Source organism: Erinaceus europaeus, chromosome 14, assembly GCF_950295315.1.
Source record: "Erinaceus europaeus chromosome 14, mEriEur2.1, whole genome shotgun sequence".
NCBI classification, from domain to species: Eukaryota; Metazoa; Chordata; class Mammalia; order Eulipotyphla; family Erinaceidae; genus Erinaceus; species Erinaceus europaeus.
In genome coordinates this window covers 38,986,797-39,011,664 of record NC_080175.1, presented here as the reverse complement: position 1 = coordinate 39,011,664, position 24,868 = coordinate 38,986,797, and the positions used below count along the sequence as shown (strand labels likewise).

Here is a 24,868-nt window from a genome sequence, read left to right as displayed (position 1 = left end):
CAGTCCTGTCTAGTCCCCGATCAAAGGGGGAATGCATTCAGCTTCTGTCCATTGAGTAAGATGTTGGCTGTAGGTTTGCTATATATGTACTCCACTATCTTGAGGAATTTCCAACCCATTCCCATTTTTTGTAGTGTTTTGAGCATGAATGGGTGTTGGATTTTGTCAAAGGCTTTCTCTGCATGTATTGACATAATTATTTGGTTTTTGGTTTTGCTTTTATTGATGTGGTGAATAACATTGATTGACTTGTGTATGTTGAACCAGCCTTCCATTTCTGGGATAAATCCCACTTGTTTGTGATGAACAATCTTTTTTATATACTGTTGTATCTGGTTGGCCAGGATATTGTTCAATATTTTGGCATCTGTGTTCATCAGAGATATTGGTCTGTAGTTTTTCCTTTTTGTTGTGTCCCTATCTACTTTTGGTATCAGGGTGATGTTGGTTTCATAGAAGATGGAAGGGGGTGTTCATGTTTCATCGATCTTGTAGAAGAGCTTTAGAAATATAGGTATTAACTGTTTCCTGAAGGTTTCATTGAATTCATTTGTAAAGCCTATGATCCAGGACTTTTGTTGTTGGGAAGACTTTTAATAACTGTTTAAAATTCTTTTCTTTTTTAAATTTCTTTATTGGGGAATTAATGTTTTACATTCAACAGTAAATACAATAGTTTGTACATGCATAACATTTTCCAGTTTTCCATATAACAATACAACCCCCATTAAGTCCTCTGTCATCCTTCTTGGGTCTGTATTCTCCCCACCAACCCACCCCAGAGTCTTTTACTTTGGTGCAATATGCCAATTCCAGTTCAGTTTCTACTTGTATTTTCTTTTCTGATCTTGTTTTTCAACTTCTGCCTGAGAGTGAGATCATCCCATATTCATCCGTCTGTTTCTGACTTATTTCACTTTACATGAATTTTTTAAGGTCCATCCAAGATCAGCTGAAAATGGTGAAGACCCCATTTTTTATAGCTGAGTAATATATAAATATATACACATACCACAATTTGCTCAGCCACTCATCTGTTGTTGGACACCTGGATTGCTTCCAGGTTTTGGCTATTACAAATTGTGCTGCCAAGAACATATATGTACACAGATCTTTTTGGATGGGTGTGTTGCATTTCTTAGGATATATCCCCAAGAGAGGAATTGCAGGATCATAGGGTAGGTTCATTTCTAGCCTTCTGAGAGTTCTCCAGACAGTTCTCCACAGAGGTTGGACCAATTGAAATTCCCACCAGCAGTGCAGGAGGGTTCCTTTGACCCCACAACCTCTCCAGAATTTGCTGCTGTTACCTTTTATGATGTATGATATTCTCACAGGAGTGAAGTGATATCTCATTGTTGTCTTGATTTGCATTTCTCTGACAATCAGAGACTTGGAGCATTTTTTCATGTGTTTCTCGGCCTTTTGGATCTCTTCTGTGGTGAATATTCTGTCCATGTCCTTCCCCCATTTTTGGATGGGGTCATTTGTTGTCTTGTTGTTGAGATTTGCAAGTTCTTTATATATTCTGGTTATTAGCCTCTTGTCTGATGTAAACTGTTTCAATTTCTTTGTGAATGGTGCATTTATGTTTTGTTGTTCTTGGTTCAGTTTTGGAAGGGTAAATGTTTCTAGTAATTCTTCCATTTTTTCCATATTCTCTAGTTTTGTTATGCATAGTTCTTCATAAAAGTTTTGCATGTTGGGGGGGGGGGAGAATACAGGTCCAAAAAGGATGACAGAGGACCTAATGGGGATTGTATTGTTATATAAAAAACTGGGAAATGCTATGCTTGTAGAAACAATTATATTTACTGCCCACTGTAAAACATTAATTCCCCAATAAAGAAATTAAAAAAATATATTTCACATGATTTTCTGGATTTCTGTGGTGTCAGTTGTGATATCTTCTCTATTGTTTACAATTCTATTTATTTGAGTCTTTTCCTTTTTTTTTTTTTTTAGTGAGGCTGGCTAGGAGTTTATCAATCTTGTTTAGTTTTTCAATGAACCAACATTTGATTTCATTGATCTTTTATGTGGTTCTCTTATTTTCGATGTTGTTTATTTCAGCTCTAATTTTAGTGATTTCCATCCTCCTGGTTGCTTGGTTCCTTTGTTCCTCTTCCTCTAAGTCCTTAAGGCATGCAGTAAGGTCATTTTTTTTAGCTTTTTCTTGTTCTCTAATGTATGATTGTATGGCTATGAGTTTCTCTCTCAGTACTGCTTTAGCTGTCTCCCAAATATTTTGATAGCTTGTGTCTTCATTTTTCATTTATTTTCAGGAACATTTGAATTTCTTGCTTCTGGGGTGGGAGGGAGGGGTGACTTCAGAAATAAGCCAAAGATTTTCCTTTCTTTGTCCTTTTGGTTTTTGTTTGCCAGCCCTAGAGTGGGTTATAGGACTCTTTTTTGGTATCACCCTGACCACCCCTTGTTCACCCTCCTATGAAGGCTCAGTATCCTACTCTATCCAGAGAATCTCAGGTTTTCAGCTGCTTCTTTTTTTGGAGCTCATGCCAGCTTTTGTTTCCAAGTTGCCATCTGGGCTCCGCCCCCCTGAGGACCCAGTTTCTATCCCCAGCACTAACATAAACCAGAGACCAGTGCTCTGGTTTAAAAGAAAATAAGTATGAAGATAAATAAATAAATGTGACCTAGGAGGTTCCACAGTGATAGAACTTTGGAAGTACATGAGTGAGGTCTTGAGTTTGATTTCTGGTACTGCAAATACTAGAGTGCTGTTCTCTCCCATGCTATTCTTTCTCTCTCCGTCTCTCTCTCTGTCTCTTTCTCAATAAATAAAAAATGTAAATCACTCTTTAGAAATATACAATGTAAGAGAAAGCTTAAAAAGCTAGTAGACTTGCAAACACAAGATGTTAAAACTTTATTACTTTTTAATGTTAATTTATTTATAAAATGGAAATATTGACAAGACCGTAGTAGGATAAGAGGGGTACAATTAGATCTGTCAGGCCAGTCATATTATATGAAATCTAGTTTATCATCTGCAAAACAGAAATGGAAATAAAAAGTACTGCACTTTCAACTGCTTAAAAACAGTAAGATGAATAACTGGTTTGTGCTATAAAACATGGATGAACTTTGACAACATGCTTAATCAAAGAAGTTAGTTACAAAGGCACCAGGCAGTAGCACATCCAGTTGGTACAAACATCACAATGTACAAGGACCTGGGTTCAAGCCCCTGGTACCCCATTTGCTGGAAGAAAGTTTTGTGAGTGGTGGAGCAGGGCTACAGGAGTCTCTCTCCTCCTTTATTCTCGATTTCTCTCTATATCATATAAATAGACAAATAAAACATTAAAAACTCAGATACAAAAGGACACATATTATCATTCATTTTTATATGTACTATCTAGAGTATGCAGATTTATAAGGGCAACATAGCATGCATATATATATTAATATTAATATATATATTAATATATATATTCTCCAGTCCTTTCTTATTTTATAACTGGAAGAAATCTGTATCTTTTATATCTTCATCCATTTTATTAATTTAAGTAGTGGAAGTTTTGTGTAGTCCTTACTGTCCACTATTTTGGTATAGCTACACTTGAAAAATAAGCACCAGATTTTTAATGGCCAGAATCACTGAAGGATGGGAACATCACTTTTCCTTTTTATCTATTTTTCATATGTTCAGTGAGTGATGACATAACATAATAGAGGTTTTATTTTTTGATATGATGCCAAATGACAGTTTAGTCACCTATTTATTGAATATGTGCCTGAATGGTTTTGACAAAGGCAAGGTAACTAATAGTCTTGATAGCATGCCCTATGCCAAATGCAAAACTCCATGGTCAAACTGGTTCTATCAGTCAGTGATTTAGAAATTTAGAAAGAAAGGTTTAGAAATTTAGAAAGAAAGAAATTTAGAAAAAAAGGGTTAAGGAATCTTAACCCTTTCTTTGTTCAGTTAACAAGTTTTATTAAACAAACCACAATCTTTGTGAGATTATAAACTTATCACCTTACAGTATTATCAATCACTATTAAATCACTATTAAAATACCACAATGACCTTATTGATGTACCATATTAACACTATGATTACTCCTGTGGCAAGCAGTCTGGAGAACTCTTAGAAGGCTCCAAGTGGACCTACCCTATGAGCCTGCAATTCTTCTGGGAATATATCCTAAGGAACTAAACACATCCATCTAAAGAGATCTATGTATACCTATGTTTACAACAGCGCATTTTGTAATAGCCAAAACCTGGCAGCAACCCAGGTGTCCAAAACAGATAAATGGCTGAGAATGTTGTGGTCTATATACACAATGGAATACTACTCAGCTATTAAAATAGCGAATTCACTTTCTTCACCTCATCATGGATAGAGCTTGAAGGAATGATATTAAGATAAGCCAGAAAGAGAAAGATGAATATGGGGTGGTATAAGTCATGGACAGTTTCTTATTGAGAAAATAAGAACAGAAAGGGAAGCACAAAGCAGAACTTGAACTGTGTTTGGTGTATTGTACCAAAGAAAAGGACCCTGGGAGAACAGGGGGCTTTCAGGTCCTGGTACATGTTGCTGAAGTGGGGCATAGGCTGGGGTTGAGACTGTTTTGCAGAAAATTGAGGAATTTTACACATGTATCAACAAATGTATTCACTGTAAACCATTTACCTCCCAAATAAAATCAGGGCTTGTTGTTTGTCCTGAAAGTTTGATTCACTGTGTCTGCCCTGCCTTTTGTCTTCACAGACAGTATGTGGACCCTTCTTTAGCCAGTGACTCAGGAGTACGCATTGGTTACTGCCCCCAGCAGGATGCCCTGGATGAGCTCCTGACTGGCTGGGAGAACCTCCATTACTATTGCATCCTACGTGGGATCCCAAAGCCCTGCATTGCTGAGGTGAGGCTGGAGAGAGCCCCTGAGGAAGGTTTGCATTTGAGTGATGCTTCTGAATCCAGGTCCATCCCCTTTCTGTCCCTTTACTCTATAGAAATTTTAAAAGAATCAAAAGTTAATACGGCTTTGTCTAGGGTCTGAACAAATGGGAGATTTATTACATTGCAGATTATTTAAGTACACCATCATAGGCAAAGGGGCAGAGATCAGCTTGTCATGATGGGTGAGAGCCATGAGTCCCTAAATTAGTTACCAGAGCTCAGCTACATGTGTTCATGTCCCGGCATGGTGGTCCCAGGAGGAGAGCCGGGCAAGGCAGCAAGAGCAGGGAAGGCATTTTCTGGCAGACAGGTGCTTAAAGAACTTTCTACGCACCCACAATCCCTTGTGGGTTTGCATTAAGTCCCTTGTATGCTAGTCAGGCTGAGGTCAGACTAATTACATTCATGTCCCAACATTACTCTGGGAGGTGGGGGTGGGGGCAACAGTGCCAGGCAAGCAAGGGTATCTGAAAAATGTTTCCAGTAGAATCATACTGGAAAAAAAATCTAAATAGGTTGCATTTGTATTGTATTTGGAAAACTGATTTGCGTGGAAAGTCATGTAGAAGGGATTGATAGAAAAAAACATCATTGACAACTACTGGGTGGTTTTGCTCACAGAGAAAATATAGGTAACTGAAATACATGAACTCACTCACGGACAAAAAAAGAGTAGTCAAACTGTCTCTACAACTTTGTGAGAACTGTGGGGCTTATTGGAGGTGACTGTGGGTATGCAGAACTTAGGAGGCAGGTATGATACGGAACTGTACCCCTATAATTTGATAATCATATAGACAATTATTAAGTCACTAATATACATAGAAAACTAGATAAAACTATCTCCCCAAAAGAACTAATTGAAATGTGGTTTCCTCCCCCACTTTGTTTCTCCTGGGGCCCTTTTCACGTTTGCTGGGCTATGATTTTTATTCATAACAAGCCTGTTAACCTCCAACCCCAGGGCCTGCAGAGAAGGGCTGGCATAGTATAGAATTGGGTGAGGTTTGGAAAGGAGGACTTTTTAAGAGTGGGATGACAGCTGCCTGTCTGGGTTTCTTTCTCTGTGGTCTCAGGGGATAGAGGAGTGACAGAAGTTTCAGCCACCTTCGCAGTCACTCCGATCTCTGGTCGGTCTCTGTCTGTGAAGCATGGAGGGGACTTGGTGGAGGGAAACAGTAGGTGGTTGGTCCATGATGCAAGCAGTGGTCAGCGAAGCAGAGCTGACATTCCTCACCAGTGGACCAGCAAATGTGCCAAGGGAAAAGGCCTGGGATTGGCAGGTGCTTCAGGCATCTTTTTACATCTTCCACGCCTCATTGCAGTGCATCTCAGGATGCCCCTAGAATACTGTATTCTGAGTGAGGAGCAGAAATAAGTGGCTTCTACAGTTCATTTTCAGTGAGATTCTGCAGGAGATGGTACATCCAAGGATTCATAGGAGGGAAAGCTAACAGTGATGACCTTCACTGGTCCACAGAAACTCATTTTCTGTGCATCCCTGTGATGCTTTACTGGCTGTTTTATTTTGGTTGTCTCTATGACTTTACCAGGCTGACATATTTATTTATATATTCCCTTTTGTTGCCCTTGTTTTATTGTAGTTATTATTGTTGTCATTGTTAGATAGTACAGAGAAATGGAGAGAGGAGGGGAAGACAGAGAGGGGGAGAGAAGGACACCTGAAGATCTGCTTCACCGGCTATGAAACAAACCTCCTGCAGGTGGGAGCCAAGGCTCGAACCGGAATCTTTACTTCAGTCCTTGCGCTTTGTGCCACCTGTGCTTAACCCACTGCACTACCGCCTGACTCCTTCTGACATAATTTTTTAAGAAGGGAAGATACACCACAGCACTGAAGCTTCTTTCTATGTGGCAAGAACTCAGACCTGAATCAAGCCATGAGAAATCTAGTGGTCTGTCCAAGTGAGCTGTCTCACTTACCCTAGACCTCATGTCTTCTTTATTCTCAATAAATTTAACTGCAACTAGACTAGACTCTCTCTGCCTTCTTAGAGGGAATGGTATGCTTTACCATCCACTAACTCAAGGCTTTCAACAATTTTTTAAGATTATTTTGTTTCTTTTATTCAGATAGAGAAATTCAGAAGGAGCAGAAGATAGGGAGAGATGGGGGGAGGAGAAGAGGGGAATAAAAAGGGAGAAGGAGAGAGAGAAGGAGGAGGGGGAAGTGAGAGGGAGAGAGAGGGAGGGAGAGGGAGAGGCAGAGGGAGAAAGAGGTAGGGAGGGAGAGAGAGTGAAAGAGAGAGAGAGAGAGAGAGAGAGAGAGTCCTACAGCCCTGCTTCACCACTCATGAAGTTCCCCATGTTCTTTTGGGTGGAGAGCAGAGGCTTGAATTCAGATTCTTGCTAATGGAAATATGTATGTTTAACTGGGTGCAACCACTCCAGTCTTAGTAAAGCCAAGTTAGCAAGTTAGGGACCTGTCCACAAGATCAAGATCCAGTTCCTTGTAGTTAAACAGCTAGAAATCTAGAACTAATCATTGGCTTGGTCTCTAATAGGTATGCTTTGTGTCAGTCTCTGGCAAGTTGTTAATTAAAGAGGAGGACATCTGACAAAATAGCTCAGCTGGCTCCTTTGATGTTCAGTAAAAAGCTGCTTTTGGTTAAGCGCAGGTGACGCAAAGCCCAAGGACCAGCTTAAGGATGCTGGTTCGAGCCCCTGGATCCCCACTTGCAGGGGAGTCACCTCACAGGCAGTGAAGCAGGTTGTAGGTGTCTATCTTTCTCTCCCCCTGTCTGTCTTCCCCTCCTCTCTCCATTTCTCTCTGTCCTATCCGACAATGACAACAATAATAACTACAACAATAAAACAACAAAAGGGAATAAATAAATTAAATCAAAATTTGTTTTGAATATGTACTTAAAGGCCTTGTGCTTCCTTCATCACCTCCTACTACTCATCTGTCCTCCAGATTAATTCACTCTCTCAGCTCCCCCATTAGAAAAAAGTCATTTGAATGGTCACCAACTAGGAATTGACTTCAGTTACAGCCTGCAATGCCACCAGTTTTGCAGGGAGCACAATTCCTGGTTCTAACTTGTCATAATACTCTCCTGTGTTTTCCTAGAGGGCAAAACCCCTCTCCTGTGCAGTTAAAGATATTTGACATGTGAACAGGCATAGCTAGTCTCACATGCTTGTTATAAGGCAAATAGAGGAGATTATTACAAAACTAGAGGAAATCAATATTTTATTTTCCTCTTAATTTTTATTAACTTTTGATTAATACAATTGCAAGACTGTAAGATTACAATGTATAGTTCCAAACCACACCCACATCCTAAGCTCTGTATCTCCATGCTTCTACTTCCCATAGTTCTCATGTCTTACAAATGATTTGCTTTTTTTTTTTTTTTAACCTCCAGTGTTATTGCTGGGACTTCGTGCTTTTGTTGCCTTTATTGTTGTTGTTATTGTTGGCATTGCTGTTATTGTTGTTTTTGGATAGTACAGAGAGAAATCAAGAGAGAAAGGGGAGACAGAGGGGGGAGAGAAAGATAAACATCTATAGACCTGCTTCACCACCTGTGAAGTGACCTTCCCGCCCCACAAGTAGGGATCTCGGGGCTCTATCTGGGGTCCCTACATGGGTCCTTGTGTTTCAGGCCATGTGCGCTTAATTCGCTGTGCTACTGCCTAGCCTCCTGCTTTTTTTTTTTTTTTCCTTTGCAAGTTCATTTTTATCAAATCTCTAGGTTTCACATTTGAATGAGACCATCTGGTAGTTGTCTTTCTTCTGTTTATTTATTTGCTAAGCATAATCTCCTCTAGGTTCATCATTTTTTCCCCAAAGGACACAATGCCATCTCGTTTGCTTGTAGAGTAGTTAGTATCCCATGGAATATATATTACATAACTTCTTTAGCTAGCCATCTGTTAGTGGGCATTTAGGCTGCTATTTTTTGTTTTTATTTATGACATGGAAATATTGTCAAGACTATAGGATAGGAGAGATACATTCCCACACAATTCCCACCACTGGAAATCCATATCCTCTCCCCTTCCTTGACAGCTTCCCTATGGACCTGGGATCATTATGGTGTGCAGAAGGTAGGAGGTCTGGATTCTGTGATTGTTTCCCCACTGAACATGAGCATTGGCAGGTCAAGCCACACTTCCAGCCTATCTCTTTCTTTCCCTAGTGGGGCAGGGGTTTGGGGTGTCCTCCATCCAGGGAAGTCAGGTTGGCTTCATGGTATCATATAGAACCTAGTGGTTGAAAAAGTTAAGGTATAATCAGAGAAAATTGTTGACTAATCATGAACCTAAAGGCAAGAATATTGCAGATGAAGATTGGGGACTTCATTTGGAAAAAGCTAGTAGGTCTATTTTAGGTATATTTCAAGGGGCCCATAACATTATTAGTTTTTGCCTGAGCCTGCAGTTAATATGCTGGGGAGATGGAGTCATTGTTGGTAAAATGACCAGAAAGCTGGATTAGGGAAGAATAGCTCCCCAATATGGGGAAAGTATATAAACATTGTTAACTATAAACCTGATCAGTTTGATCTGGGTCCCATAGTCAGCACAGGAAGGAGCCTATGTAACCTCTGCATCCCTATAGGTCTGAGATGACATTCTGTGGTCATAGCTTGGAACATACCAGGCTGCACTAATTTCAGGACCCATCTTCCTCGGGTAGTAGGTAGAGTATGTTATTCAACCTCCCTTTAGAGAGTGGAACATTCCCTACCATTGTTGATACACATTGAGATCAAGGTCCTATATGGGCCCACAGAGGGGTATGTTATATTGTTCCTGATGGAGATGACCAGTGACAGTGGAGAGAGGGATCTGTTAGAGGACTAGGCCCATCATGTCTGAGTAGGAATCCCAGGATTCCCTGACTAGGGCCCCAAGTGATGGGGTGTCCTGGTAGTGACTAATGAGTCATCATTAAAGTATGCCAGAATCTTTCCCTTAATCAGTTTTTGTAGTTCTTCCTTTGTTTGACAAGGTTAGCTTTGGAGTGATTGAGAGAAGTATAATAGGAGGTAGGTGAGGAGGGTATCTAGGACTAAGTAGAAACTGTTTCATTAGGTACTTTAAGATGTCTTTTTAGGTCTTTCTACTTTCTTGCTTCATTTATTGACTAACTGCAAACTGTTGTGCACTTTTGCTTTAAGGTATATATTTTTCCCTAGCTTATGGATACATTTACATATGCCCGATCTCTTGGGCCCTGGTCTCTATCTAGGTTCGGAAGCTTTGTTAGGAAGTGCACCACCCTAAATGGAATTAAGGAGTCCTGTGAGCTAAAAAAAAAAAAAAAAAAAAAAGGTGTCACCAGAGTAATGAAGCTGAAGGGTTGACATTTCTTTTTTTTTTAAATAATTTTTTATTTCTTTCAAATACATTTGTTTTATTTTTTATTTATTATTGAATAGAGACAAAGAGAAACTGATAGGAAAGGGAAAGATAAAGAGACAGAGACACATGCCTGACATGTCTGCACACAGTCCAAAGTATAACATGCCAAGATGATACTAGTTGCATTGATTGGGTTGGGATCAGCAGATGTAGTATCAGTTCATATGAATTGAGAGAACCATGAAGGAAAGTGAGTCTTGCCCTAGAGGTTCCAGGACTGGAAGAAAATATGGGCTTTTTAGAGAAATGGGAAGGTTCCTGTTGTTTAAATGTTTAAGAAGGTAATAGACATTTATTGCTATAACCAAATTATTTGGCACTTGGGTTAACTTTGAAAATCCCTTTATTAGCAAAGTTTCACTGATGCTTTCTTCTACAGATTGTAGAGTTTCTGGTTTAGTTTCCAGGTCTTTGATCCATGTTGATTTGATGTTGGTGTATAGTGTTAGGTGGTAGTCTAGTTTCATTTATCTTTATGTGGCTGTCCAATTTTCCCAACACCATTTGTTAAAGAGATTTTCTTTACCACATTGAATGATTTTGACCCTTTTGCCATATGTTAGTTGATTGTGTATGTAAAATAATCATTTAATTACTACATTGAGCCAAATACTTTTCTATGTATTACATATACTATGTATTGCATACTTTCCTATGTATTACATAAGCAGGGGAGGAAATAGGGAAGTTGAGCTTAGTAGGAGAAGAGACCTACCCAAATCACATGGTTTGAAAGTAGTGGGGCTGGGGGACTCGGGTGGTAGCGCAGTGGATTAAGCGCACATGGCGCAAAATGCAAGAACTGGTGTAAGGATCCCAGTTCGAGCCCCCGGCTCCTCATCTACCCAGGAGTCGCTTCACAAGCTGTGAAACAGGTCTGCAGGTGTCTATCTTTCTTTCCCCCTCTGCCTTCCCCTCTTCTCTCTATTTCTCTGTGTTCTATCCAACGACGAAGACAACAATAATAACTACAACAATAAAACAAAAAGGGCAACAAAAGGGAATGAATGAATGAATGAATAAATAAATAAATAAATAAGTAAGTAAAAACTAAAATAGTGGGGCTGGGTGGTGGCACACTTGGTAGAGCATACATGTTACTATGCACAAGGGCCTCGGTTCAAGTCCCTTGTCCTTACTTGCAGTGATACACTGCTATAGTCATCAAGCTTTATCTCTCCTTCTCTGTATCTCCTCACCTCTCAATTTCTATTTCTCCTCTCCTCTCAATTTCTCTCTGTCATCAAATTTGAAAGAAAAAAAGAAGGAAAGAAAATTACTGCTAGGAGAAATTGATTCATCTTGTAGGTACTGAGCCCCAGTGTTAGTGCCGGTGACAAATAAGAAAGAAACAAGAGAAAGTCACCTGCATTTTTGAAATTTAACAAATGATCTCTATAGTCTTTCTCTTGATGAAGGTACTTCTATGATGGGCAGTTATTGAGGTTATTTGTTATTATTATTTATTCCTACAGAGTTATCATCTGGTTTCATTCCCTGAGGCTCTTTCTTTCTTTCTTTCTTTCTTTCTTTCTTTCTTTCTTTCTTTTTTTTTTTTTTTTTACCAGAACACTGATCAGCTCTGATTTACGGTGGTGCCAGGGATTAGACTTGAGATCATTTTTAACAGGACAGAGAGAATTTGAGAAGGGAGATAAGACTGAGAGAGAGAGAGAGAGAGAGAGATACCTGCAGACCTGCTTTACCACTCATGAAGTGGCCCTGCTGCAGGTGGGGAATGGGGGCTCAATCCTTGCACATGGTAGTATATGTGTTTAACTGGGTGCACCATCACCCAGCCCACTTCAGGGGATTCTTTGTTTTTATTTCTTTATTGGGGAGTTAATGTTTTACATTTGACAATAAATACAATAGTTTGTACATACATACCATTTCCCAGTTTTTTCAGGGTAATTCTTATATGAATCAGAACTCGTGTCAAATTTTATTTTCTACCCCCCCCCAAGTTGCGGAGACAATTAGAAATGTTATGAGGTCATCCCATAGCTCCTCTGACAAGAGTTCCTCTTGTCCATGTTTCTGAGGCTGGAGTTTGAGCCCAGGCAGGTGACTCATCTTAGTCCTCCTTGTTTTCTGGAAGTGGTAACACCTCCTCTTGACACTTGAGGTGTCACACTGCCTTCTCTTTGCATTGAGACCTGACCACCCCAGTAATCTCTGTGATTTAAGAGGTTGGGGGCCCTGTTCCCTGCTTGTTCCTCTTTCTGGAGGCACCCAGAGCTATATGCCCCCTGCCAGCTAGGCTCCGAGACTTGAGTCATTCTATGTATGAGCCTGCCTGCCTCTTATTCTCTAACTCTCTGAAAGTTCCATTGAGTGAGAGAAAGAAGCCTTTGTTATTCAGTTTGAATTTCCACTTGGCAGGCTCATGTAATGATTTTCAATTTGGCCCCTTCATCCACACTACATATATTTTGCAGTCTCCATATTTGAACCTGAATTTGATTAACTTGGTACAAAATTCTATCAGGTAATAATGTGGTGATTTAGGACACAGGGACCTGGGATGTTAGTGAGCCATGTAAGTTGGCTGTAGAGGTAGTGAAGACCAGGGAAATGATATAGTGGTTATGTAGAAAGACTGTCACGTTGGAATCTTCAAAATCCTAACCTCAATACTCTGTACACCACAAGACAGAAACTGAGCAGTGTTCTGATAAGATAAAAATAGAGGGGCTGGGTAATGGTGCACATGATTGATGGCACATGCTACCATGTGCCAGGATCTGCATTTGAGTCCCCAGTCCCTACCTGCGGGGAGAAAGCTTTGTGAATGATAAAGGAGAGCTGCAGGTATCTCTCTCATTCTTCCCATTCTGTTCCTCTAACTCTTCACAGTTCCTCTCAATTTCCCTCTGACTTTATCTGAAAACAAAATGATACAGTTAAAAAGACTATTTAAAAAAATAAGAATTAGTGTGATGAAATGAACAGCTCAACCACAAATCGATGAGGACTGGGGGTTTCTAGATCTTAGTTTCTCTAAAATAGAAATCAGTAGGGGCCTTACATGCCACATTTTTCTTAATATCTGTAGATAGTTGTCAGAGTAAATTCTAACCTACCTCACTGCTTAGCATTTTTTTTCTTCAAAGACAGAACTTTAATATAGACATTTTCTTTCATTTACAGTTAGGATAAATTAGAAAATAGGAAGGAGAGAAGCCAGGAAGAAAGAGAACTCAGAAGAGAGGCGCTTTCTTAATGCCTTTTCTCTACTTAACTTCTCATTTTGATGTTGCAGCCATATGGACTAATGAGAAAAAGAAGTTTTAAGACTTGAGGAGCTGGTGGTGGCACAGTAGAGAAAACACACACCTTACCATGTACAGGGACCTGAGTTCAAGTCCTTCCTCCCTGCCTGCATAGGGGAGCTTCCCCACTGGTGAAGCAGTGCTGTGGGTGTTTGTCTTTGGGCTGGTAGCATAGCTCACTTGGATAGCACATGCTACTTTGCCATGCATGCCACCACTAAAAGAAGCTTTGGTATTGTGATCTCTTTCACTCTAATTAAAAAAAGAAAAAAAATGGAAGAAATACATACACGCACATATACATATCCGTGGGTAATTTATTTTAGTTTGAATGATGCTTATAAAGGGCCAATTATGTATAAGAAAATGTTTTTAAGCACAGGGCTGAGTAAACTCTAAACTCTTGCCTTAAGTATGGTGCAATTTCCAGAACCTTATGGGAGAAAAACACCTAGCAGCAGAGCTATTTCATTAACTTCAGACATTTGGGACTTTATAGTAGTTTGCCAACCACTTTTCCATCATTTTGACAGGACTCCTAAATGCAGAGAATACTACCACTGTTCTTATTAGAGAATTTTTAGTTATTTTTCCAAAATATAACATTCAGAAAGCATAAGATCAAACTAATGCAGTTGTTCTTGTACACTCTATTACCCCCATGTTAACCAAGTCAGTATTTGTATGCTATAACTAACCTTTTGCGAAATTGGTAAAACATGATTTATGTTACCTATTTTTATAAATACAAGCCATAATAGTTGGGAAAGTTTATTTAGAAGTCATCTTCTCCTTCTGAACTGCTCTCCTACAGAAGTGGACATATTGTTACTATTTTTATCTCCTGTTCTGTTTCTGAGCTTTCATTTACATATTGTTAATCTTTGAAATAAGGCATATGGGGTGAAACAGAAATATCTTTTTGATTTTGTGAGCCCTTGTAGTCTGTAGTAAATCTAGCATGAAATAGAAATATCTTTTTGATATTGCCATCCCCTGTAGGCTGTAGTAAGTCTAGTAAAATGAGCCACAATGGTCAGGGAAACAGCATAATGGTTATGCAAAGACTTGCATGCCTGAGGCTTTAAGATCCCAGGTTCAATCACCTGCACTACCACCAGGCAGACCTGAGCAGTGCTCTGGGGAAAAAAAAATGGGACTGAGTTGTGGTATACCAAGTTGAATGCACACATTAACATGTGTAAGTAATAGAGTTCAAACTCTCAGTCTCCAGTTGCAAAGGGAAAGCTTCAAGAGAGGTGAAGCAGTGCTGCAGGTATCTCTCCTCCTCTCTATCCCTCTCAATTTCTCTGTTATCTATAAAAATAAACAAACAAATAAATAAATAAATAGCAATGGTGTCCACCACTGTCAGGTGTCACTAAAAAGAAGAGATATCTTTATGATACATGCATTAAATTTTCATTTTTTAAAATTTTCTACTTTTTAATTTTCCTTATGGGGGATTAATGGTTTGCAATATTTTCAATTTTTTGGTATTTTTCATGGGTCAAAAATTGATTCAAAATGTCATTTCCAACATAACATTTTTGCTAGCCCTACTTTTAAATAACATTTTATTGGGGAGGATCAATGGTTTACAGTACAGATAAGTTAGTACTCTACAATTATTAGCACTGGTTTTCCATATAGAGGTTCTAGCAGAATCTACTACTTTCTTAGTTCCCTTTTTTTCTTAGTTTCCTAGTTTTTTCTTAGTTTCCTTTTTTCTTCTTTTTTTAAAAATTTTTTTATTTAAGAAATGATTAATTAACAAAACCATAGAGTAGGAGGGGTACAACTCCACACAATTCCCACCACCCAATCTCCATATCCCACCCTGTCCCCGGATAGTTTTCCCATTCTCTATACCTCTGGGAGCATGGACCCAGGGTCATTGAGGGTTGCAAAGGTAGAAGGTCTGGCTTCTGTAATTGCTTCCCCGCTGAACATGGGCATTGACTGGTCGGTCCATGCTCCAAGTCTGCCTCTCTCTTTCCCTAGTAGGGTGTGTCTCTGGGGAAGCTGAGCTCCAGGAAACATTGGTGGGGTCCTCAATCCAGGGAAGCCTGGCTAGCATCCTGATGGCATCTGGAACCTGGTGATTGAAAAGAGAGTTAACATACAAAGCCAAACAAATTGTCGAGCAATCATGGACACAAAGCTTGGAATAGTGGAGAGGAAGTATTAGGGAGGTACTCACTGCAAACTCTAGTGTACTTCTGCTTTCAGGTATATATTTTGCAGTAGTTTATGGATACGTGTGAACATAAGCTCTCTCTCACAAAAACTGGTGTATACCTAGGATTTGGGACTTTGTTAGAAAGTGAACCACCTGAGATGAAATTAGAGTGTACTATAAAAGGAAAGGTCTCACCTGAGTAATGAAGCTGAAGGGTTGTCATTCTACACGTGAAGTCTCTGGACACAGTCTGAGGTGAAGCATGTTGAGGTGGCAAACGTTGCATTGGTTAGGTTGTGGTCGGCAGATGCAATATTATTTGATATGGATTGGGAGGGGCATACGGGAAAGTGGGCCCTATCCAAGGGTTCCAGGACTGGGGGAAGTAGGGGCTTTATAGTGGAGATGTGAGGTTCCTACTGTCTTAGGGTTCAAAAAGACAATCGTTATCATCACATTATTTGGTAATTGGGTTAACTTTGAAAAGTCCTTTTGTTAGATTTGCTGTAAAGTACCCAGTATCTTGTCTACAGCTGTGCTATTGGATGCTTCTAATCTGCTTGGTCTAGGCTTTTGAGAGAGTCCGCATATCAAATACACAGCCTATATATTAAAAAGATTCAGTTTGTGTTTTGAAAAACTTTGAGACATACAATTGATTTTCTCCCTCTCATATTAACTAACTAGTGATTTATATGTCTACATTCTGCTAAGAGTGTACATAAACATCATTCCCACCACCAAAAGACTATGACCCATCGCTCCCACCCCCCACTGTCCCAGGAAGCTGCATGTCTACCCCTTAGCACAGGGCTTTTACTTTGGTGCCCTACTTACAATTTGGTCAGGTCCTGCTTTTAGGTTCCCTTTCAGATCTTCTTAGTCAACTTCTGTTGATAAGTGGGATCATCCCATACTCATCTTTATCTTTCTGACTTAGCTCACTTAACATAATTCCTTCTAGCTCTGTCCAAGATGGGTCAGAGAAGGTGGGTTCATTGTTCTTGATAGCTGCATAGTATTCCATTGTGTATATATATACCACAGCTTTCTCAGCCACTCATCTGATGTTGGGCACCTGGGTTGCTTCCAGGTTTTAGCTATTATGAATTGTTCTGCTATGAACATAGGAGTACACACCTCTTTTTGGTTGGGTATTATGGAGTCCTTGGGGTATAACCCCAGGAGAGGAATTACTGGATCATATGGAAGGTCCATGTCTAACCTTCTGACAGTATTCCATACTGCTCTCCACAGAGGCTGTACCAATTTACATTCCCACCAGCAATGTAAAAGGGTTCCTCTGTCCCGACATCCTCTCCAGCATTTGTTGCTGCTGTCCTTTTTGATGTATGCCATTCTTACAGGAGTGAGGTGGTATCTTAGTGTTGCCTTAATTTGCATTTCTCTGATAATCAGTGACCTAGAGCAGTTTTTCATATGTTTGTTAACCTTTTGGATCTCTCCTGTAGTGAATGTTTTGTTCATATCCTCTGCCCATTTTTGGGTGGGGTCATTTGCCTTTTTGGTGCTAAGTTTGCTGAGCTCTTTGTATATTTTGGTGATTAGTTTTTTGTCTGATATATGGCATGTGAAGATCTTCTCCCATTCTGTGAGGGGTCTCTTTGTTTGTTTAATAGTTTCTTTGGATGTGCAGAAGCTTTTCAATTTGATGTAGTCCCATTGGTTTGTTTCTGCTTTAGTCTTCCTTGCAATTGGTTTTGATTCATCAAAGATGTCCTTGAGGTGTATGTGGGAAAGTGTTACCAATGTTTTACTCTAAGTATTTTATTGTTTCTAGTCTGACATCTAGGTCTTTGATCCATTTGGAGTTGATTTTTGTTTCTGGTGAGATAAAGTGGTTCAATTTCATTCTTCTGCATGTTACAACCCAGTTTTCCCAGCAACATTTATTGAAGAGTGCCTCCTTTTCCATTTAATGCTTTGGGCCCCCTTATCAAAGATTAGATGCCCATAGGTGTGGGGATTTATTTCTGGGCTTTCAGTTCTGTTCCACTGGTCTGTGTGCCTATTTTTCTTGCAGTACCATGCTGTTTTGATGATGATGGCTTTATAATGTATATTTTTTATTTTTATTATTATTTTTTTATATTTATTTTATTTATTTATTCCCTTTTGTTGCCCTTGTTGTTTTATTGTTGTAGTTATTGTTGTTGTCATTGTTGGATAGGACAGAGAGAAATGGAGAGGAGGGGAAGACAGAGAGGAGGAGAGAAAGATAGACACCTGCAGACCTGCTTCGCCTCCTGTGAAGCGACTCCCCGGCAGGTGGGGAGCCGGGGTTCGAACCGGAATCCTTATTCCAGTCCTTGTGCTTTGCGCCACCTGCGATTAGCCCACTGCGCTACAACCTGACTCCCTTTATAATATATTTTAAGGTCTGGGAGTGTGATGCCTCCATTTCTGTTTCTTTTCCTCAAGACGATTTTGGCAATTCTTGGTGTTTTCAGGTTCCGGATAAATGATTGTAGTGTTTGTTCTATTCTCTTAAAGAAGCTTGGTGGAACTTTGATGGGCATTGCATTAAATTTTTATATGGCTCTGGGGAGAATATTCATTTTGATGATATTTATCCTTCCAATCCATGAGCATGGGACTTCTTTCCATTTCTTGGTATCAGTTCAATTTCCTTGTGTAGCGACTCATAGTTTTCAGCATACAATCTTTCACTTCTTTGGTCAACTTTATTCCTAGGTATTTGATTGATTTTGCTAAAACAGTAAATGGGAGTGATTTCTGGATGTCTTCTTCTTCAGATTTAGTGTTTGCATAAAGAAATGTCACTGATTTTTGTACATTGATTTTGTAGCCTGATACTTTGCTATATTGCCTAATAACTTCCAGTAATTTTCTGCTGGATTCTTTAGGTCTTTCTATGTATACTATCATATCATCTGCAAATAGTGAGAGCTTGACTTCTTCCCTTCCAGTCTGTATTCCTTTGATTTCTTTCTCTTGCCTGATTGCTATGGCAAGAACTTCCAATACTATGTTGAAGAGTAACGGTGACAGTGGACAGCCCTGTCTAGTCCTCGATCTGAGGGGGAATGCTTTCAGCTTCTGTCCATTGAGTATGATGTTGGCTGTAGGTTTGCTATATATATACTCCACTATCTTGAGGAATTTTCCATCTCTTCCCATTTTCTGTAGAGTTTTGAGCATGAATGGGTGTTGGATTTTGTCAAAGGCTTTCTCTGCATCTATTGAGATAATCATGTGATTTTTGGCTTTGCATTTATTGATGTGGTGAATGACATTGATTGACTTACGAATGTGGAACCAACCTTGTATTCCTGGGATGAATACCACTTGGTCATGATGAACAGTCTTTTTGATATGTTGCTGTATCCAGTTGGCCAAGATCTTGTTTAATATTTTGGCATCTATGTTCATCAGAGATATTGGTCTGTAGTTTTCCTTTTTGTTCTGTCCCATTCAGCTTTTGGTATCAGGGTGATGCTGGCTTCATAGAAGGTGGAAGGGAGTATTCCTGTTTCTACAGTCTTATGGAATAGCTTAAGAAGTATGGGTACTAACTGTTTCCTGAAAGTATTGTAGAATTTGTTTGTGAAGCCATCTAGTCCAGGACTTTTGTTGTTGGGGAGATTCTTAATAACGGTTTCAATTACTTTTTCTGTGATTGGTGCATTTAGATTTTGTAGTTCTTCTTGGTTCAGTTTTGGAAGGGCATATGCTTCTAGGAATTGTTCCATTTCTTCCAGATTCTCTAGGTGGTGGTGTATAGTTCTTTGTAGAAGTTTCGCAGGATTCTCTGGATTTCTGTGGTGTCAGTTGTGATATCGCCTCCATCGTTTACAATTCTATTAATTTGAGTCTGCTCTCTTTTTTGTTTGGTGAGTCTGGCTAGTTGTTTGTCAATTTTGTTTAATTTTTCAAAGAACCAACATTTGGCTTCATTGATTTTTTTATATGGTTCTTTTTTCTTTGATGTTGTTTATTTCTGCTCTAACTTTAGTGATTTCTGTCCTTTTGGTTGCTTTAGGGTTCCTTTGTTCCTCTTCCTCTAAGTCCTTGAGGTGTGCAGTAAGGTCGTTCATTTGAGCTTCTTCTTGGTGTTTAATATGTGATTGTATGGCTATAAGTTTCCCTCTCAGTACTGCTTTAGCTGTGTCCCAAATATTTTGATAGGTTGTGTCTTCATTTTCATTAGTTTCCAGGAACATTTGAATTTCCTGCTTGAGTGAGTCTCTCACCCAGTGGTTCTTAAGGAGCGTGTTGTTTAGTTTCCAAATTCTGTGTCTTTTAATAATTTTCCGTTTGTTGTTAAATCTTAGTTTTACTCCACTGTGGTCTGAGAAGATACTTGGGATGATTTCAATGCTCTTGAATTTATTGATGCTTTCTTTGTGGCCTAACATGTGGTCTATCCTTGAGTATGTGTTATGTGGATTTGAAAAGAAGTTATATTCCATTTTTTTGAGGTAAAGGAGTCTGAAAATGTCCAAGAGGTCTAGACTGTCAATCTCTTCATTCAATTCTCTTGTATCTTTATTGGTTCTCTGCTTTGTTGATCTGTCTAAGTGTGAGAGTGGGGTATTGAAGTCTCCCACTATTATTGTATTACTATTGAAGTATTTTTGAAATTCTTTCAGTAGATGCTTGATGTATGTAGATGGTCCCTCATTGGGTGCATAGATGTTAATAATTGTTAAGTCTTCTTGGCTGATTGTTCCTCTAATCATTATGTAATGTCCTTGCCTATCTTTTATTACTTTATTTAATTTAAAATCTATCGTGTCTGAGATGAGAATGACTGTTCCTGCCTTTTTTTGTGGTCTGTTAGCCTGTATGATAGTTTTTCATCCTTTCACTTTAAGTCTGTGTTTATCTTGTTGTGACAGATGGCATTCTTGCAAGCAGTATATGGTTGGGTTATGTTTTCTGCTCCATCCCCCCACCCTGTGCCTTTTGATGGGTGAGTTTAAGCCACTGACGTTTATTGATATTATGGATTTAATGTATTGTAGTGCCATTGTTCAAAAAAAATATTTTTGCTCTGATATATTGCATGTATTATAGTGATATTCTTGTTTCTAAGAGGTCTTTTAGAACCTCTTTCAGGGCCGGCTTGGTGATGGTTGCCTCCTTTAACTGTTTTCTGACTAATATGGTTTTGATCCTTCTATCTAGTTTGAATGAAAGTCTAGCAGGATATATTATCCTTGGTTGAAACCCTTTTTCATTCAGGGCTCCATAGATATCTTGCCATTCCCTCTTGCTTTTAGAGTTTGAGTTGAGAAGTCTGCATATAATCTTATGGGTTTTCCCTTGTATGTGACTTTTTGTTTCTCTCTTGCAGCCTTTAGGGTCCTTTCTTTATCCTTACTTCTTCTCATTGTGACTATGATGTGTCTTGGTGTCTTCAGGTCTGGGTTGATTCTGTTTGGGACTCTCTGGGCCTCTTGAATCTTGATGTCCTTTCTGTTATTCAGGTCTGGGAAGTTTTCTACTATTATTTTCTCTAGAATGTTTGCATACCCTTCCTCTCTTTCTTCCTCTGGCAGGCCAATTATTCGAATGTTACTTCTTTTGAGTTTATCACATATGTCTCTGTTGTTGTTCTCAGTGTCTCTCAATCTCTTTTTAAGCTCTTTCACCTCTTTCTTTATTTTCTCTAACTCATCCTCTGTCTGACTAATTCTGTTTTCTGCTTCTGTGAGTCTGCTTTCCCTTCCCTCAGCTTCTTTCTTCATTACAGCTATTTCAGCTTTCAGGTCTCTAATTGCCTCAAGATAATCAGTATTTTCCTTGGGGGTCTCAACTGTTGTTTCCCTAATACTGCCATTCCTTTCCTCCAATGTTATTTTCATTTTTGTGATTAATAAGTTTATTATTGCTTGCATACTTTTCTTATCTATGTTTACTTCTGGCTGATTTGTAGTTTCTTCTGGGCTCTTGTCTTCATTCATTGGAGTAGCAGTTTTATTTGTTTTTGATCTACCCATTTTTTTGATTTATGTGTTTCTTTTTTTATATGTGCTCTGTTGTTCCTCAGTTGTTGTGTCTTGAGTACAAGTAACACTGTACTAAATACCTTTATGAAAATTGCACTCACCAACCTCAGGAATTACAGTAGCAACTGAAGCAAGTATTGAAGCAGTTTAATTGTTACCAGTTAGCCAAACAATTTCTCCAGTCCGTGAATAAATAGTAACCAAATCCCAGTGAAGAAGAAAGAGAAAAGAAAGGAAGGATAGCAAGAATAGACAGTTATGCAAATCTACTATCCACTGTATATTCTAGGGGTAACAAGAGGGGAAAGGGAAAAGAGCAGAGATACACACATAGAGATTCCACTCTGATTCAGAATTCTTCCCTAAAATAATTCACAAATTCAGAAAGGCAAAGAAGAAGGAAAGAAGAATTGTATGACAAGATAAAAATGGGGGTGGCAAGAGAGAGAAAAGGGAAAAGATAAGAAAAAGAGCTGTAATTAAAGAGCAGTGAAAGGAAATTCCCAAATGTGTATCAGTTAATTAAAAAAAGCACACTGTTTGTTGGTGTGGGGGCTGGGGGCTGTGACTTTGGAATCTGTAGGATTAAGGAAGAAAGGATCACAATAATGAGAAAAAGAAAAAACAATAAAGAAAGAGAGAGAGAGAGAAAAAAGAAAAAGATAAGAAAAAGAACAGTCATAAAAGGGCAGTGAAAGGAAAGGTTTTTTTTATGTATTTATTTTTAATTATTTAATTAGCTATGCGGGGTGAGGTGGGGGGGGTTGGCTACTTAGATAGAAAAAAGGCCAGAGGTTTCAGAAGGGTATAGACTTATAATTAATGATATCCCTGGTGGGACAGGAATTTGGTAAAGAAAAAGAGCTTGTAGCAGGGAATCCTGCTAGGAGCTGGTCCCCAGGGACTGGTTATGGGGGGGGGGGGGGAGGAGGTATGCTTAGAAATTAAAAGCAACAAAAAAAATTTTTCCCCTTTTTTCTTACTCTAATTCTTAACCCAAATAAAGTTATAGTCACCTCCTTGGTGTCACCGCTAGGTCCCCTTATTGGCTGGCCTACTAAAGGCAGAAAATCCTACCGTTTCCAGGAGATGTGGTCAGAGCTCAGCCACTAGCAGCTTCTCAGTCTGCCATCTTAGGGAACCTCTCCTCCCTCTTCTTGAAGATAGTACCTCCTCTTCTAGGCAGACTCCCAAGACCCCTTCCTTCATTGTTCACATGAACATTTGTCCTTGTACTTCTAGAAGAGCCTCTCTGAGATAAATAGTGATCACATTTTATCGTGTCATTAATTCTTTTTTTTTTGGAGTGTATCACAACATGGGTTTATTTATTTATTTTTTAATTTATTTTATTTAAGAAAGGATAAATTAACAAATCCATAGGGTAGGAGGGGTACAACTCCAGAAAATTCCCACCACCCAATCTCCATATCCCACCCCCTCCCCTGATAGCTTTCCCATTCTCTATCCCTCTGGGAGCATGGACCCAGGGTCATTGTGGGTTGCAGAAGGTAGAAGGTCTGGCTTCTGTAATTGCTTACCCGCTGAACATGGACGTTGACTGGTTGGTCCATACTCCCAGTCTGCCTCTCTCTTTCCCTAGTAGGGTGGGTCTCTGGGGAAGCGGAGCTCCAGGGCACATTGGTGGGGTCTTCAGTCTAAGGAAACCTGGCCGGAATCCTGATGGCATCTGGAACCTGGTGACTGAAAAGAGAGTTAACATACAAAGCCAAACAAATTGTTGAGCAATCATGGACCCAAATGTTGGAATAGTGGAGAGGAAGTGTTAGGGGGGTACTTGCTGCAAACTGCACTGTACTTCTGCTTTCAGGTATATATTTTGCAGTAGTTTGTGGATACATGTGAACATATGCTCTCTCTCACAGAAACTGGTGTATATCTAGGTTTTGGGTCTTTGTTAGAAAGTGAACCACCTGGGATATAATTAGAGAATACTATGTAAGAAAAGGTCTCACCCGAGTAATGAAGATGAAGGGTTGTCATTCCACACCTGAAGTCTCTGGACACAGTCTGAAGAGAAGAATGTTGAGGTGGCAATCGTTGTGTTGATTATGTTGGGATCAGCAGATGCAATATTATTTGATATGGATTGGGCGAGGCATACAGGAAAGTGGGCCCTATCCAAAGGTTCCAGGACTTGGGGATGTAGAGGCTCTAAGGTGGATATGTGAGGTTCCTGCTGTCTTAGGGTTCAGAATGACAATGGATAGTTAATGTTATCATCACATTATTTGGTAATTGGGTTAACTTTGAAAAGTCCTTTTGTTATGGTTTGCTGTACAGTACCCAGTATCTTGTATATAGCTGTGCTATTGGTTGCTTCTATTTACTTGGTCTAGGATTTTGAGAGAGTCCACACATCAAATACACATCCTATATATTAAAAAGACTCAGTCTGTGTTTTAAAAACTTCAAGACATACAATTAATTTTCCCCCTCTCATATTAATTATCTAGTGATTTATATGACTACACTTTACTAGGAGTGTACATAAACACCATTCCCACCACCAAAAGTCAGTGACCCATCCCTCCCACCCACTCCCACCCCCCACTGTCCCAGGAAGCTGCATGTCTACCCCTCACCACAGGGCTTTTACTTTGGTGTCCTACTTCCCTACTTACAATTTGGTCAGGTCCTGCTTTTAGGTTCCCTGTCAGATCTTCTTAGTCAACTTCTGTTGATGAGTGGGATCATCCCATACTCATCTTTATCTTTCTGACTTAGCTCACTTAACATAATTCCTTCTAGCTCTGTCCAAGATGGGTCAGAGAAGGTGGGTTCATTGTTCTTGATAGCTGCATAGTATTCCATTGTGTATATATACCACAGCTTTCTCAGCCACTCATCTGTTGTTGGGCACCTGGGTTGCTTCCAGGTTTTAGCTATTATGAATTGTGCTGCAATGAACATAGGAGTACACACCTCTTTTTGGTTGGGTGTTATGGAGTCCTTGGGGTATAACCCCAGGAGAGGAATTACTGGATCATATGGAAGGTCCATGTCTAGCCTTGTGAGAGTTTTCCAGACTGCTCTCCACAGAAGCTGGACCAATTTACTT

General features: G+C 39.4%; 1 protein-coding gene across 1 annotated transcript in view; it reads left to right on the top strand.

The window, feature by feature from the left end:
* ABCA13 (ATP binding cassette subfamily A member 13) overlaps nucleotides 1–24,868 on the top strand; it is a 594,731-nt gene that overhangs the window by 528,364 nt on the left and 41,499 nt on the right. The window contains 1 exon segment of the mRNA XM_007524553.2: nucleotides 4,748–4,898. Within this exon segment, the coding sequence (XP_007524615.1) occupies nucleotides 4,748–4,898 (151 nt within the window).